This window comes from Prunus avium, chromosome 8 (genome assembly GCF_965620075.1).
Source record: "Prunus avium chromosome 8, drPruAviu1.hap1.1, whole genome shotgun sequence".
NCBI lineage: Eukaryota > Viridiplantae > Streptophyta > Magnoliopsida > Rosales > Rosaceae > Prunus > Prunus avium.
The window spans coordinates 23,709,313-23,725,599 of record NC_142291.1 but is presented as its reverse complement, the minus strand read 5'-3'; the positions used below and the strand labels follow the sequence as shown (position 1 = coordinate 23,725,599).

The 16,287-nt window shown below is 34.1% G+C and overlaps 1 protein-coding gene and 1 pseudogene across 1 annotated transcript; both read right to left on the bottom strand.

The window, feature by feature from the left end:
- Positions 1 to 423: 423 nt before the first annotated feature.
- LOC110754403 (tropinone reductase homolog At2g29170-like) lies at positions 424 to 7,885 on the bottom strand (annotated as a pseudogene).
- A 4,556-nt stretch (positions 7,886 to 12,441) lies between these two features.
- LOC110754406 (tropinone reductase homolog At1g07440-like) lies at positions 12,442 to 14,868 on the bottom strand. The gene is made up of 5 exons (XM_021955465.2): positions 14,774 to 14,868; positions 14,129 to 14,339; positions 13,024 to 13,243; positions 12,794 to 12,900; positions 12,442 to 12,627 (listed from the first exon to the last, which is right to left on the bottom strand). Exons 1-5 carry the CDS (start codon positions 14,851 to 14,853, stop codon positions 12,442 to 12,444), a joined length of 804 nt encoding a protein of 267 aa, XP_021811157.2. The 5' UTR covers positions 14,854 to 14,868.
- Between the last annotated feature and the right edge of the window lie 1,419 nt (positions 14,869 to 16,287).

The window sequence follows — 16,287 nt, the reverse complement described above, 5'->3', positions numbered from 1 at the left end:
TAAACTTGCCAATGAGCTAAAACACAAAACCATTTTAACATTTAAGCCTTATATATATATATATATATATATATTATTATTATTATTATTTTTTTTGTTTCTAATTGTCCATCTTTGCCAAGCAAAATATAGATGAAAAATCGAGTAGAATTTGTCTTCCAGAGTTGACAAAAGATCTATGGCCTCCAATTATGAAAGAAAAGAGAGGCTGCAGGAAACTTTATTATATCTAGTAATTTTACAAGGCTACAACTTCTCTTCTCAATAAGTGAAGAAATAAAAGGTCCTCCATATAAAACCACAAACAAGAGCATATTATTAGATGGATCAGAGGAGCTTCCGAATTCAAAAGACAAGGAAACCAGAGAGATCTCTAGCTTCTCCTACTACTAGCAAGCACACAAATCACATATATAATTTTTTTCATGGTCCTTGGAAGAGGAGGACATTGACAGTGAACCCTCCATCAACGCAAATAGTTTGGCCGGTTATGTAAGACGCTGCAGGGAAGCATATAGAAATGCCACCAAGGCGGACACCTCTTTTGGCTCTCCAATCCGTCCTAAAGGGCATCGAGAGTTGACAGCCTCCAAAAAATTTTGGTTACTCAGAAGCTGCAAGTAATGAAGAGACCATAGAGAAGATGAATGCGCATGTTATGCATGGGGAAAGTTCGAGTTTAAATGTGCAGTTACTGATTAACAGTTTAACAACATAACATAACATGTTAGAAAATTTTAAAGACACGATCATATGGAAATTTTTGAAAGGATCTTACAAGCTCAGTGAGGGGAGTTTTGATGAACCAAGGTGCAACACTGTTGGTCCTTATGTTGTCTTTTGCCCACTCACATGCTAAGTTTTTTGCCAACTGGTCCATTGCTCCTGAAATAGAGGTGTTAAAATGGACCGGGTTAGCCCTAACACAGCATAAGTCCGGCCCGATTAAATAAGGGTGGTATTTGTTTCCCAATTATGAATATAAAACCTTCATTTTATGTTTTAAACTACTCTTGGACTTTGGCTGTAGATAAACGTGGGAACTACCGAACTAAAACCAGCAATCTAGAGCACAACTGAAGATTACTCATCTATTATGAGTACCAATCTTGACTCTGCTTACCATTTTTCCCAACTTGTGAATCCTCTTTTGAAAGCTTCAAGAGCTGGTAACATTATTTTTTTGTCTTATGTTACTCATAATAAATGAGTAATCTTCTGCAGAAAATTTTCAGTTGTGAAAAATGGTAAGCAAATTCAAGATTGGCACTCATAATAAATGAGTAATCTTCAGTTTGTAAGAATACACCTCTAGCGGCATATCAACATCACAAAGGATTACAACATAAGACTTATGCAATATTAATAACAGATTCACTATTGATACATAATTGTCAAGGAATACATAGATGAAACAAGAACGATCTTCTACTCTCTGCAAGTCTCAATATGTTCTAGCTATCAATAGGTCAAGCCCAAAATAGAACTTGGCGACTTGTGAGTGCAGGGATCAGGTCCTTTTATATTGATCAAACCTTAACCATATCTCTCCTATTATAGATAGAGTTAGTGTTTAAACAAACTGATAAATGTAAGCAATTGAGTCCTTATCAATATAATATAGCTACCAAGTCTGTCAAAACTAGGAGTCTTAGTACAACTGATAAATACAAACCCTATTATCTTGTTCTAATATGATAAACACAACATGTGATTATGCCAACTCACATAAGTCATCTTACATTCTCCCACATGAGTGTAGCATAATTACATTTTACCATATCAAAACAAGACAACAGTGATCACTGGGTTCATCAACCATCAGTGTTACTCCCAAAACAGTTGTCGAAACTGATGCATATGCAGAATCTTAGAAAACTTGACACAAATTCAGCTGTACCAGCGCTCCAAGATCACATACACATACACCAGAAACACATTACTGTATAAGTGAAGAGTTAGGTACCAAAATAACTCCCACATTTCTGATCCAAATAATAGAGTTCCCAAGAAACTCCTAACATTGTTTCCAGTATGGAAATTCAAGCTTGAACAACAACATAACTTAAAATAAACTTGCAAAGTTCAATAAAGAAAATAATAATCACGAGGAAAAAGCATTGCATTAAAGAAATAAGCTAGGTATGTAGAAATTACCTTGCTCTTCCACATTTAAATTGAGTCAAAAGACTCATGTAGACCCATGTGCGTCACAAAATTCTTAAGGGAAAAAAAAAAACTTCACAACCAAAACCTCAGTCAAACAATCTTAATACCTTCTTAGCTAAAACCCAGTATGGCTCATCACGATTTGCTTGAAAACTAACAAATAAGCTGAGTGCAAATGACAAGTCTTGATATATATATATATATATATAGAATACAATGAAGTGCTGAAGTGTGGCCATTGAATTCTGTCCAAATTATGGAGAGACAACCAAACACCCTTATTTTTTATTTTTATTTTTTCGTAAAATAAACAGTAAAACCAACGTAGTTTGTCCAAACTACAGAGAAAATTTGAAAAAACAGCAAATTGACAAAATAATATTGAACAAATTTCCTGCAAATTGGGGATGCAAAAAGCAACTGCATTTTCTCTTGTGTATGAAACAAAACTCTGAATATTAACAACTTATTACTTCCTAGCACTCCAATTTAAAATCTTAATCATGAGAACTAGTTAGGTTATTTTATTTTATAAGACAGAAACTTACAAAATGAGTGTCTCTGATGAAATGCTTGATAGTAGGCCTAGTAATGAGGTGAAGCGCTCCTCGTCCTTCACACTTGTGTTGTACTACTCATCTTTGTACCATGCAACCGACTCGCAAAACAAACACATACCATAATATGATATATTCTGAAATCTCATAAAGTAGTGGCTGCATCTTTGGTAACCTTAATTTCCTGTCAAAAAACAGCTATATATTGCACAACCTCTTTAGTTCCCTTCACCTCATCAACCTTTAGATGCTACTGTCTTTAAACCTGTTTAAGACCATGAAGAAACTTATAATTTGCACTCATAACTTTCTTTCCCATTTTCAACAAATCCTGGAGGCTGCTGCTACATATATCTTCCGTGAGATCCCTTTTCCAACTTCTGATATGTTTATGAAATTCAGGAAATTGACGCCAAACACTGAAGACTTATTAGATTTCATAGAACCGTTACAACAGAAAACTATGACATAAGGTTGTCTGTTGTATTCAAAATATAGAATACGGTTTCACCTTTGGGCAAGAAACTATTCTAAGAAGTTTTGCATAGCCTAGCATAAATTCACAAGAACCAAAACTACAAATTCCAACACCTTTAGGCAAGATGAAATTTATACCTTTCAAGGTCTCCATGACTCACTATACATTAGTTTATAGTAGAACCCAGTAGATAATTTCTTTGGAAATCAATCTACTAGTCATATTCCATAAACTACAAATCTGAGTTTTCTAAATAATCCTCTCAGAACAACATCAAATAAGCTACTTTGGTAGATTATTAAGTTGGTCCAAAATAATTTTAAACAGATATCGAGTTTTTGAATAACAAACTAAATTTCTTTTAATACTTTAAAAGAACATAAAGCCACCAGCCAAAACAATTGAATGAGTCAATTGAATCCTGGTGTTTGTTAATGCATTAAAAAACACAGCAATCATCACTTAATTGAATCAAACTCAATAAACAATTTTGTGATGATTTTGACAACAGCTGCTTTTCCAATCATAAACAACATGAAATATATATATATATATATATATATATAATTCAATTTGATACCTATCACCAAAAGGATGCATATATATACACATATATTTTTAAATGAAAAATAAATAAATAAATGAATAACTCTTCGATTTTAATTGTGATACATAATCAAGAGATGGGTTTTCTTTTATATTACAAAAACTATTATAGATTTACTGAAACCAGAAGGTAAATGTTGCTCTATATGTGTCAAAACAAAATGTATAAGGACACACAAAAGTATATAATCACATCACAATTTTGGTTTATGAGAATTATTAAATCACTTTGGCGAGGAACGAAAATCCTGCTATTAAACTTTAGCCAAAACATATCTGCTATTTGAAGGGAATCAAACCCTTTTGATCAAACTTAGGAAAGCTAACAATAATCATGCATTAACCAAACATAATCCAACCAGAAAACATAATTTGGTATTACTTTCTGCATAAAACAAAAAACAAAACAACAACAAAAATTGGTCCTACAATATAAAGAATCGACAGTAAGGCACTCTTGATAATGTGAAAACTTTCAATACATACTGCAACCTTGCAGGTTATTTCCATGTTAATGTCAAAAGTGGAAAAGTTGCAGAAAATACCAAAATAATAATAATAATAATAATAATAATAATCTGATTATTGTTCAGAATTTTCCTGAATGCAGCAATCGAAAAACATGAATAACTATAACTCAATCCAATCTTTATTCAAATTATATAAAATTATTGAATTGAGTGTTCGTAAGGAAGAATCAAATTAGTCCTTTTTCTCCCAATACAGAGCTTCGTGGCTCTGTCTTGCTTGTTGCAATTTATATTAAATAATTTTAGCAACCGTAACTGATGAATTCTAAGAATCTAAACATTAATTTATGAAAAACTTGACTAGGACAAGCAATTGAAAACAACAACATTGCCTTTCGTGCCTCTATGTACCATGATAATTGGACTAGGAGTTCAACAATATGGGGAAGCGAAATATCCAATTCAATCGATTTCAGAACGAGGAGGATAGATAAACCAAATCAATTGAAAAAACCTGTCGTTTGATACTAATTGAAAAAACGACGCAAGCAAGTACAGATAAATTCAGTAGCATCTCAATCACATCAATAGAATGGGCAAAACTCAAACTAAACAAAATTATACCTTATGTCATGCCCTGACAATATTCATCGATGCCGTTAGTCACAAATATAACATAATAGTTGGTTTGATACTTAATAAGCCAACATCAAAAGTTGATTTGTGTCATAGAATGACAGATTCATCATTAGCGTTATTGATGAATATAGTTGATTTTATTCATTAGGAAACCAACATCAAAATGGAAATGTGTCAATACTAGATATATTGACTCAAATCATGAAAAAAGACTCTTGCAAAATTAGTTCATTATAGAAAAGAACTAATGCATACATAGAAACAAAAATGTAAAAGAAGAAAACAATTGAACTATAACATAAGCTTTAAGCAAATACAAAATTTTCAATAACTGCAACTTTTCAGTGCGAATCTTAAAGTGATCCAAATAGAGCACAAGGACAAGGGAGAGTGCCCATGAATTTGGTGAGTCTTTGTACGAGGCTTAAGTACATTAATTGAAAAAACTCATGGTACAAAAATTCTGACTTGTGCCAAGAAACAAATTAACTCAAAAGTAAGCAAAATAGTAACATGTTCATCAAAAGAATCATATATCAAAAGTGTCTATGCTCGTTGATGACAAAAAGAAGTTAAATTGTCAAAATATACAACAGAAAAGATCTAAACAACAAAAACAACAGATTTGAAGTATTAAGTAATCATTTCAAGTCAAATCCACATCCAATAAAATTTTACAAAATGAGCAACCCTAAATTTACAGCCAAAACCCATCAAGATCCAAACTTTTGAATCAGAAAATTGAAACCAAAATTCAAAGTAATCTCAACCCAGAGGTCGAGTTGTGGAAATAGTACTACACGATAAGCCAAAACAAAAAATTGGTGAATGAAATGATAAATAATTTGCGGAAGCAAAACCAGAATCATAAATAAATAAATAAATAAATAAAAAGACGATATGTTAATATCAAAAACAAAACCCATGCCATTTTATCCATCTCATTTGAGTTTCATTGAAGGATATTAAAAATTGAACCCTAAGGATGTTGAGTTGGCTCTGATACCACATGTAAGAATACACCTCTAGCGGCATATCAACATCACAAAGGATTACAACATAAGACTTATGCAATATTAATAACAGATTCACTATTGATACATAATTGTCAAGGAATACATAGATGAAACAAGAACGATCTTCTACTCTCTGCAAGTCTCAATATGTTCTAGCTATCAATAGGTCAAGCCCAAAATAGAACTTGGCGACTTGTGAGTGCAGGGATCAGGTCCTTTTATATTGATCAAACCTTAACCATATCTCTCCTATTATAGATAGAGTTAGTGTTTAAACAAACTGATAAACGTAAGCAATTGAGTCCTTATCAATATAATATAGCTACCAAGTCTGTCAAAACTAGGAGTTTTAGTACAACTGATAAATACAAACCCTATTATCTTGTTCTAATATGATAAACACAACATGTGATTATGCCAACTCACATAAGTCATCTTACACAGTTGTGCTCTCGATTGATGGTTTTAGTTCGGCAGTTCCCACGTTGTTTATCTACAGCCAAAGTCCAAGAGTAGTTTAAAACATAAAATGAAGGTTTTATATTCATAATTGGGAAACAAATACCACCCTTATTTAATTTGGCCGCACTTGTGCCGTGTTATGGCTGACCCGGTCCATTTAACACCTCTACTTCCAACATTAGAAGGACAAATAACACTAAATATTGAGTTAGCTAGTATAGTTAAATATATATAATTATTTCATATCCCTGGAAATTTTTTACAGACAATATATTTTGACCATGCCATAAATTATACAAAAATGCAAGGCTCAATCAGTTTAACGGATTAGTGGAGCTCACTTACAAGGATGTTAAGTTTGCCGTAAAATAGTGATGAGGCCTTGTTTATAAGCTCTTTTGGTTGAGCTTTTGAGACCACATCACATACCGAACCAGTGACCAGGGACGGTCCCATGAACATGTTAACTTGGGCTATAGCCCAGGGAACTTCTCTTTTTTGGGACTAAATTAGTTCTCTAGCCTAGGCAATCAGCCGGCTGACAAGAAGAAAGAACAGAGGAAGAAGAAAGAAAGAAAAAGGAAGAGAGGAAGAAGAAGGGAAAAGAATAAAAAAACAGAGGGGGAGATGATAAACAATCGGAAAGAGAGAGAGAGAGAGAGAGAGAGAGAGAGAAGAAATAGAATAAAAAAAGGGAAAGGAGGAAATATAATATAAAAAAAGGATGTGTGTGTTGGGATGAGATATGTGTTTTTATTTTACTTTTACTTCAATTCCTCCTAAATATTTCCCAGTACATGTGTAGCTTTCCTCTTTTTTTTTTTTTTTTTTTCTTTGTTTCCCTTCAATCCCTTCCAAATATTTCAACAATATTATCAATAATTCCAAGATTTTTGTCTGTTTTAAATGTCAGTAGAATAGAAAAAAAGCTCTAAATATGATAAAGAATATATATATATATATATTGGAAAAAGAGGGCTTATAATTTTTTTTGGTAACAAACAAGAGCTTATAATTTACCCCCAAAAAAAGGTATCCATTAAACACAGTCTAAAAAAATATATCAATCATTGGATTCGTTTCAACATTTAGCCTACTCCTACAAATATTCCTAACTTCGCCCTTGAATTTAGCCCATGTTATTTTCAAATCCTGGATCCGTCCCTGCCAGTGACTTGATCAAAACCCTTCATTTTCCATTGACTCAAGCAGTCGTTAAGCTGAACTTCATTACGAGAACAAGTATGTATAGTTGCACCTAGCCTCGCCAATTCCTCCACAATAGTGTACCTAAAAACAACACATATATGTAGTACTACTTAAAAAAAAAAAACACTTTCAGACTGCAAGCATAAACGAAGAAAGCGCTAACCCAATTCCTTTGGTTCCACCAGTGACAAGAGCAGTCATTCCATGAAGAGACCATCTACTATCTTTGCCAGTGCTATTTGCCTGCGCCATCTATTGAGGCTGCTACTGATATTTCAAATTGGTTATATATATATATATATTTATTTATGCAGAAATTTGAAGAGAATATTGAAGATATACATAGTAGAAACTAGAGGAGACTTATTAGTCTTGCACTGCTTTACACTTTTTTAATAGGTCTGAAGAAGCACACAGCTTCTCTTGTACACATCAAACCTATCAGCCACACGCTCTGATATTTGTGAGAAGTCGTGTGTCGTGTGTCGTGTGTCGTGACTCGTATTGTTTGTGCAAATAATCTCACGGGAGAATATTCGCTTCTGGATCCTTCGACCTTAGATCTTCCTTCTCTCTCCTTCTCGATTCCTGTAAAAAAGATTGGAGTAAATAGACCACACCCAGGGGGGGTGTTGGCCAAAGGCCCTCCGATGCCTAAGTTAGTTCGAGTGTTTGTAGGAAAACAGTAGCTAAGCAAAGGGTACAGAGTTGTATGTATGGTGTGAACCGGGCGGCCGGAGCCGTGTGTGGTGGCCGGAGCCGTGTGGAGAAAATATGGAGAGTGGAGAGTGGAGAGGTTGAGAGAGCTTCGGGTATTTTCTCGGGTTTTAGATGTACCTTGAATGATGACTGAAGTCATCTATTTATAGGAGCCTCGGGGCTAGGGTTTCGTAGAGATCGAGTCGGGCTTAATAATATCTGAATTATCTTGTTAATTATAAGATAATATCCTATAATTAGGATATTATCCCTTTGATAAGATAATACCCGAATTATTGATATTATCTCATTAATTATAAGATAATATCCCTTTATTATGATAATATCCCAATTAATGATATTATCCTTATTAATTATGAGATAATACCATATAATTAAGATATTATCCAGATTAATTAATTATCCCAATAAATGGTTTAATTAATTAATTTAAGGGATAATCTTCTTTTCCACGTGGCGTGCTCTAACTGGAGACGAAAATATTTGCTCCCACACGTATAATTCGAATTCGATTTGATCAAGCCTAGCAGCCAAATGAATACAAAACAAAAGCAATAAGTTTTTTTTTTTAGAATCTTTCCTATCTCTTCCCTATTGAGAAGAATATAATATACTAACTCACAGTCAATACACAAATGCTAGGACTCGAATTCTGGATCTTACCTGAATGAGCAATTACTCTAAATCACTACACTAGTGAGTCCTTTGCAAAATAAAAGCAATAATAAAGAAGAAGAAAGCTAAGCAAAAATAGAGGAACCACTTGTGTACTAGATCTCTTAGTTCTACTTCTATTCAAACTTCTCACTTTACACGTTTTGCACACTTAAGACTTCTATAGAGACTTGCTCTGTTACACAAAACACTACCACAACATGGCTCTCTCTCACCACCAACTCCACTTCGATAGATTAAGAGGCTAACTTGTTTTCATTTCTCTAGGTAGTGTGTTACCTTACCATGTATACGAGTAATGCTAGATAGATCACATTTATATACCATCTCTCTAACAGAATCTTATCTTATCTTTATCAAGAGACGAATTATGAGTCTGTATATTGGGCCACATGAAACTCACAAATAATGGATGCCCCAATCGTCCAACCAATTATTTATATATGTAAGCGACGAGATTTAGTTTTTCTAAATCAAATGGCCTCCTCTGAAAGATGGTAATAATGGCTGGTCTTTACTGACCAGCCGTCACCAGCCATTGTCATAACAGCTGGTTAAGATTGGACAATGGACCTGACAGCAGCTAATGGGATTTGGAAATTGGGCTGTGAAATTGCAATTTGTATATCACGAGATAGCATTGTTTTACTATCCTCTATTAATGGGAGCATTTTTGCTCACTATTTTAACCTAAGGTATACTCTCATTACCCTTTTAAAAACTTGACACATGTCCATAATATAACTATGGTTAATTATTTATTTTTAAATGTTTTAATGTATTCAAAACCAAAAAATAAAATAAAATAAAAACTAAAAAATATCTCTCCCCTTCTCTCTGTCCTTTCCCGACCCCACCCCACCCCAGACTCCATGCTCTCTACAGCCACCACCCACCCAACACGATGAATCTTTCTTAAACCTATCATAAGTGTTTTTGTAAGATCACCTCAAATCCCCTACAATAATACACTAGTACTATTCTTGAGTTGAAATTCATTAGTTAAAGTTGAGACTCTTGAAAATAAGATCTCAATGAAAGCAAGTTTTTGGAAAATCCCAGCCTCCAGTGAGAAATGAGTAGAAAAAGCAGCGCTAAGTGGAGACTTTACAAATTCCAAGCACTTCAACGGCTCAAATATAAATGAGATTCCATATCCGAAGTCGGAAAGGCAACGAATAGAGGCGAAGATGAAGCCACAACGTCTGACGGCAACACTAGGGTTAGGGTTTCTGGGGACGGAGAGATCATAGACGACTTGTTGCATAATAGCCACAATGGCGGCAACACCTTCGAATGGTGGATGGGGTTGTGATGGGTATATTTTATATTATATATTTAACCCCATTCTTGGTACATTTTGGTTCATATTTTGGAAGAATTTTGATACTTTGAATTGTTTTCTCAATATAGGACTTTCGACTTTCTCTGGAGCAAAACATAATCAAATGGACGAATTTTGGAGTAATTCCAGTTGGAGGATGTTCGTGAGTCACTTGGCTTGATCGTATCAAAATTTCAGACTTTTCTACCAAGCGGTTTTTTTCTGGCGATAAAATAAAGGAGCAGTGTGCAGTGCTGGAAAGTGACGTGTTGGGCTTTTATGGCGTTTTTGGAGCCCGAGATGACCTCTGATGGATTCGTGGCCTTCTGGAGAAGTGTTCAGAACGTTTTTATCTTTAAAATGAGCTGTATTGGGCCAGATTTGGATCAGATTTGAGGTCAAAACGTGGCTGGGCAGATTGGGGGCAGATTCTCCTAGTCCAATTTGGATTTTATGTCATGTCATTATTTTATTTTATTTAGTTTCCTTGTGGGGATAGAAAAGCAGGTTCTTGGCAGCTAGGTTTTAGGGAGTATTTAAGTTCTATTTCACAGAATTTTGGGACTTCTCTTTTGGCTTTTGAACGCTACTTTGCTAGGATTTGTGAAGAATTTCTACTTCAAGGTGTTTTCGATCTTTATTATTGGAATGAAGAACTTGATTATTTTTATTATGAACATGCGTAACTAACTCTCTTTTGCTAGGGTGAGGCCACGAGCCTTAGCAAGAATATGTAGTTTCTATCCAATTTTCTTATGATTATATGCATGCAGGTTTTCGAATTATTCATCACTGGGTTAAACTATCTAAGTGTCTTGATGCTTGATCACCATTAGGATGTTTAGAAAAGTAATTTGATGCAGTTTTGGTCGGAGGTCGGTCCCTGAAATTGACGAAGGCTTCTTGTGATTAATATGTGCAAGTTCACTTAGGATGAATACCACGTCTTAAGGGTTGCATGGTTTTTCAAAAGGTTTCACAGAACTTAATGAGTCATGTATGTTTAGATTTGATCTGAATACCACAGACGGATTGCATGTGTGATATACGCTCTATGTTGGGGGTCCAAGTAGGCATATATTAGGAATACCGAACCTTCGAAATATGCATGTATAGGTTCATAAGTAATTGGGAGAACTATATAGAATTGTTAAGGTGACGGCGGATCCCTAGTGCTTTCTTAATTTGATTTCTAAAAACACAACTGTTTCTCTTGCTCTTAGCTTTAATTTTGCATATTGCCTTATTTTTATTAGTTAAATTCGTTTTAATTTAAGGTTTTCAAATCAAACATCTCAATTTTCTCTTTTACAATAATTAATTAGAATTTGGTTGCTACGAGTTATTTAATAATCCCTGCGGAGAACGACCTTGCGAGAATCATTTATACTACAATAACCTTGTCATTCTTGCAAGTTTTATAGGAGTTTTAACCTTGTTTGCGCAGGTACAAAAAAGCCTATCAGGTTGCTAAGGGGGTGGCTGTAGAGAATAGGGATTTTCGGGTGGGGTGGGAAAGGAGAGAGAGAAGGAGAGAGATTTTTTTTAGTTTTTATTTTGTTTTTTGTTTTTGAATACTTTAAAAGATTTAAAAGTAAATAATTAACCATAGTTATACCATGGACATGTGTCAAGTTTTTAAAAGGTGAGGGTACATCTTAGGTTAAAGTGGTGAGAAAAAATGCTCCCCTAATCAATTACATTCCACTAGTGTTCCACATGACGGCACGACATGACAATGACATGCAAGTTTTTCTCCGGAAATTGATGTCTTGGGGCCACAAAGAAAATAAAATAATTTACTGGGAAGAAAATCATGTCTAGATAATGTGAGAAAAATATGTTTACTAGAATAATACGAGCACCAAACTCAGCAAGAAACATGGGAACAACCATTAACACACTCTTAAGCAATTGGGATACTCCCCAAGAATAAGTGAAAAAAAAAAAAAAAAACCTAACCTCCTATATAATAGGATTTCAACAACTTATTCTGAAGATGTAAAGACAACAATAATTCTTAACATAGAAAGCATTTTGAACACAGTAGCAATAGTGTCTCCCACTAGAAATTGGGAAAGTGACATCGATTTGTGCTCAACTTTAATTGCAATCATTATCCTTGGAAGAGGAAGCCATTGACGGTCATACCCCCGTCAGCGCAAATAGTCTGGCCAGTTATGTAAGAAGCAGCAGGGAGGCATAGAAATGACACCAGGGCTGCCACCTCTTTCGGCTCTCCCGGCCGTCCTAACGGGGTTCGAGAGTTGACAGCATTCGAAAATTGTTCATTACTTAGAAACTGCATGTACAAAGTAGAGAGAATGATAAGTTTTATGTACCTATATACAGACGCATGTACGTCATTAGAAGAATAACAAAAAACAAAAACTAATGTCTAGAGTGGACTCAAATTTGAATAAATAATATATCGATACACGTGAATACTCGAAAACTAAGGATCTTACATTTGCAGAAAGGGGAGTCCTGATGAACCAAGGTGCAACGCTATTGACCCTTATGTTATCTTTTCCCCACTCACAAGCAAAGGATCTTGCCAATTGGTTTACTGCACCTGAAACATAATTAACAAAAGAACAGTCACAATTTTACATAATTAACACAAAAAATTTGAATGGAAAGTTCAAAAGATCATTTGAAAAAAAAAAAAAAAAAGGTAAGGTGTTCAAATTGATACCTTTAGTGGCAGCATATATACTTCCAATCCCTACAACTGAGACCGATCCAGCAACAGAAGAGATAAAAACAATGTTACCAGCTCCTGAAGCTTTCAAAAGAGGATGTGCGAGTTGGGACAAATGGTAAGAGGATTCAAGATTGGTACTCGTAACAAATGCGAAATCTTCTGCTGTGCAATCGAGTGTTGCTTTTGCTTCTGCTGTTCCCACATTGTTTATCTACAGCCACATATTTTTGGAAGAGGGTGTTCATTTTAGAACAACTCTAGAATATCATGAGTTTCCATTTTAGGTGTAGTTTCTAATAAAAATATATTTAAGAAAATTATTAAAAAAAAGCCTTTTATAATAATATATTTTTCCTTACTCGCATTTTTTCTTAAAGTAATGGTATACTTGCCACATTTTTATCCCACATTTCTATACCACATGATGTGGCATGCTCATATCATATGCCACATCAATTAAATTAATTAAGTATATTTTAACAAAATAAATAAAAAGGTCTTAGTTGAGGTTCTATCCCAAAATCAATTGGCAATGGTGGGAGCAGCCAAACTCCTTATAAGTCCCCCCACATGTGTGGTGACATTTCAAGTCTAACATATGGTCAACACATATTGGGAGACGCGGAGCACATGTGGCTGTTGGGCTTTCACACCTGGGCAACCCGCTTTGATACCAGGAAGGAAGTTGAGGTTTCACCCCAAAATCAATTGGCAATGGGGGGAGTAGACCAACTCCGTATAAACCCAGGCTAGATCTCTTAACTTTTCAATGTGGGACAAACACTCTCAACATGCCCTACATGTGCGTTAAACTTTCTAGCTAGCACTTGGCCATAAATGCTTCCTAAAAAAGCAGTTTCAAATGAGTGTATATATATATATATATATATATATATATATATATATATATATACACTAAATTACATTTTTGGTTTGAAAAATTAAAAGATTTGTAGATACACTTTATGGTCTCCCACAAATATTAGCAGTACACAATCAATTAAGTACTTTTGAACATCAGAACATGCTATATATATAGTCTATAAATTGTTTGTTGGCTCAACAAATACAACTTATATATAAATGGAGTACTTACAAGGATATTAAGTTTCCCGTTAAACTGTGATGAGACTTCGTTTATTAGCTCCTGTCGTTGGGCTCTTGATGACAGATCACAAACGGAACCAGTGACTTGATGAAAACCCTTGGTCTTCCATTGATTCAAGCAGTCATTGAGCTGGTTTTGGTTCCGAGCACAAGTATGTACAGATGCACCTAGCCCCGACAATTCCTCCATAATAGCATACCTAATTAGAACAACATATGGAACTAGTAAATTGCCAAACATCAGTGAATATACAAAAACTATATCATATATATCAATACATTTTATAATATAAAAAAGGTGAGCAAGAGAAAAATTAGTGTTCCCTTAGATTGTCGGACAACATTAGATGCTTATGTTTAAAAAAAGTCAAACTTTAACGTCTTAGTACGTTATGTTTAAAAAAAGTCAAACTTTAACGTCTTAATACGTAAGAAATTAGTGTTCGTTTAATACTGTTCAACAGCATTAGATGCTTATGCTTAACATAAACCCGAGCCTTAACCTCTTAGTACTACATAATATGCATTAGATGCATCATTCATGCATGTTACAAAATTGTCTTTTTGATGAGAAAACACTCACGGATTAGATTAAAAACATAAGTTAGCTAAGAAATTGAAAGAGAAGACTAACCCTATTCCTTTGGTTCCTCCAGTGACAAGAGCAGTCATTCCTTGAAGAGACCATCTACGACTGATATCTGCCCTAGCCATCTCTCTCTCTCACTCTTTCACTCACTCCCATCCATCCATCCATCCACTTCTTATATAACAAACAAAGTCTGCATTCAATATTTTATTTTGATCTGCGTGACAATATTGACTGCTTCGATGTGCACATGTATTGACAGAAATAAGATAAAATAAAATAATATTAGTACAGGTTAAAAAAACAAACCAAAATATAAAAAGCATGGACATTTAATTGAAATAATTAGGTTTGAATATACAATTTAGAATGATTACAGCGCAAATTGTCGACGCTACATTCTGACATCTAGGGCACCGGCTAGTATTTTAAATTATAATAATGCAATAGATTATTGAGATTAAAGGACACAAGAAAAGAAAATACGGTTCCGCTCCACCGCAGGCAATGCATCAGTTCAGTGTCAGGCGTAAAGACCATTGGGACAATAAACACATTTCAAAAGTATTAATTTAGAGATGGAGAGATATTTTTGGTTACTCTGTACAAAATAGTGTGATTTGTGAGGTGTACAAAATCAATGTGATTCATGCCTTAACAGGTGCTTTTGGCATGACAATAGTTTGGTACCTTCTTGAGCATGATTAATTTAAAAATAATAATACTTTGTGTTAGTTCCCACATTGTTTATCTACATCCACAATATATTGATAGACATAACATTAACTTTAATAAATAAGAACATAATAGTTTTTTCGGTGTGACTATCATATTGCTACGTGTTTCTAACAATAAAAAGATTACTTACAAATTACAATGATGTTAAGTTTTTCCATTAAATATTGATGAGACCTTATATATAAGCTCTTTTCTTTGGTTTTTTTTAACACCAAATCACAGATTGAATTGAATCAGTGACTTGGAGAAACCTGTTCTTCTCCCATTGGCTCAAGTAGTTATTAAGTTAATGTGTTCCTTAAAAAAAAAAAAATTAAGGTTAAGGACAACAATGAACACTCCCAGTTGATAGTGCTTGCTTCAATTATAAAAGTAGGGATATTGGGATCAACTTCACTATCATCCAAATGACTGGAATTCGGATCTTCTGCTTGAATTTAATTTTCTCGGTTATGATCTGCTTGACTTTTGCTTTCCACGTGCCACCTCATTTAAATTTCATCCAAGGGACTTGAGAGTTAACACATCACTAATTTTTTAGTAGAAGAAAAAAAAAACAATTTGGTTAAAACTTAAAATAAAAAAGTAATTAAAAATAAAACTAAAACCCTAAACCAGGTAACATTACCTATCTTCTGCAAACTCTCTTATGTTTTCTTCTTCATATTTTTTTCTTTTCATTTTTGGCTTTTCAACGTCTTCTTTCTGTCCAATAACTTATTCTACCCCATCGATTATATATATATATTTTTCTTTTTTATATTAAACTAACTCCAAGTAGTTGTAACATTGGATATTGGCAAGAATTGATTATGATAATG

Bases quoted from the DNA above. Each gene is read 5' to 3' on its own strand.
- LOC110754406 (XM_021955465.2), bottom strand. From the start codon at position 14,853: ATGGCTAGGGCAGATATCAGTCGTAGATGGTCTCTTCAAGGAATGACT. The intron at 13,244-14,128 runs GTAAGTACTCCA...ATGTGGCTGTAG, and splicing joins ACGGGAAACTTAATATCCTT to ATAAACAATGTGGGAACAGC. The intron at 12,628-12,793 runs GTAAGATCCTTA...TTGTACATGCAG, and splicing joins GGACTCCCCTTTCTGCAAAT to TTTCTAAGTAATGAACAATT.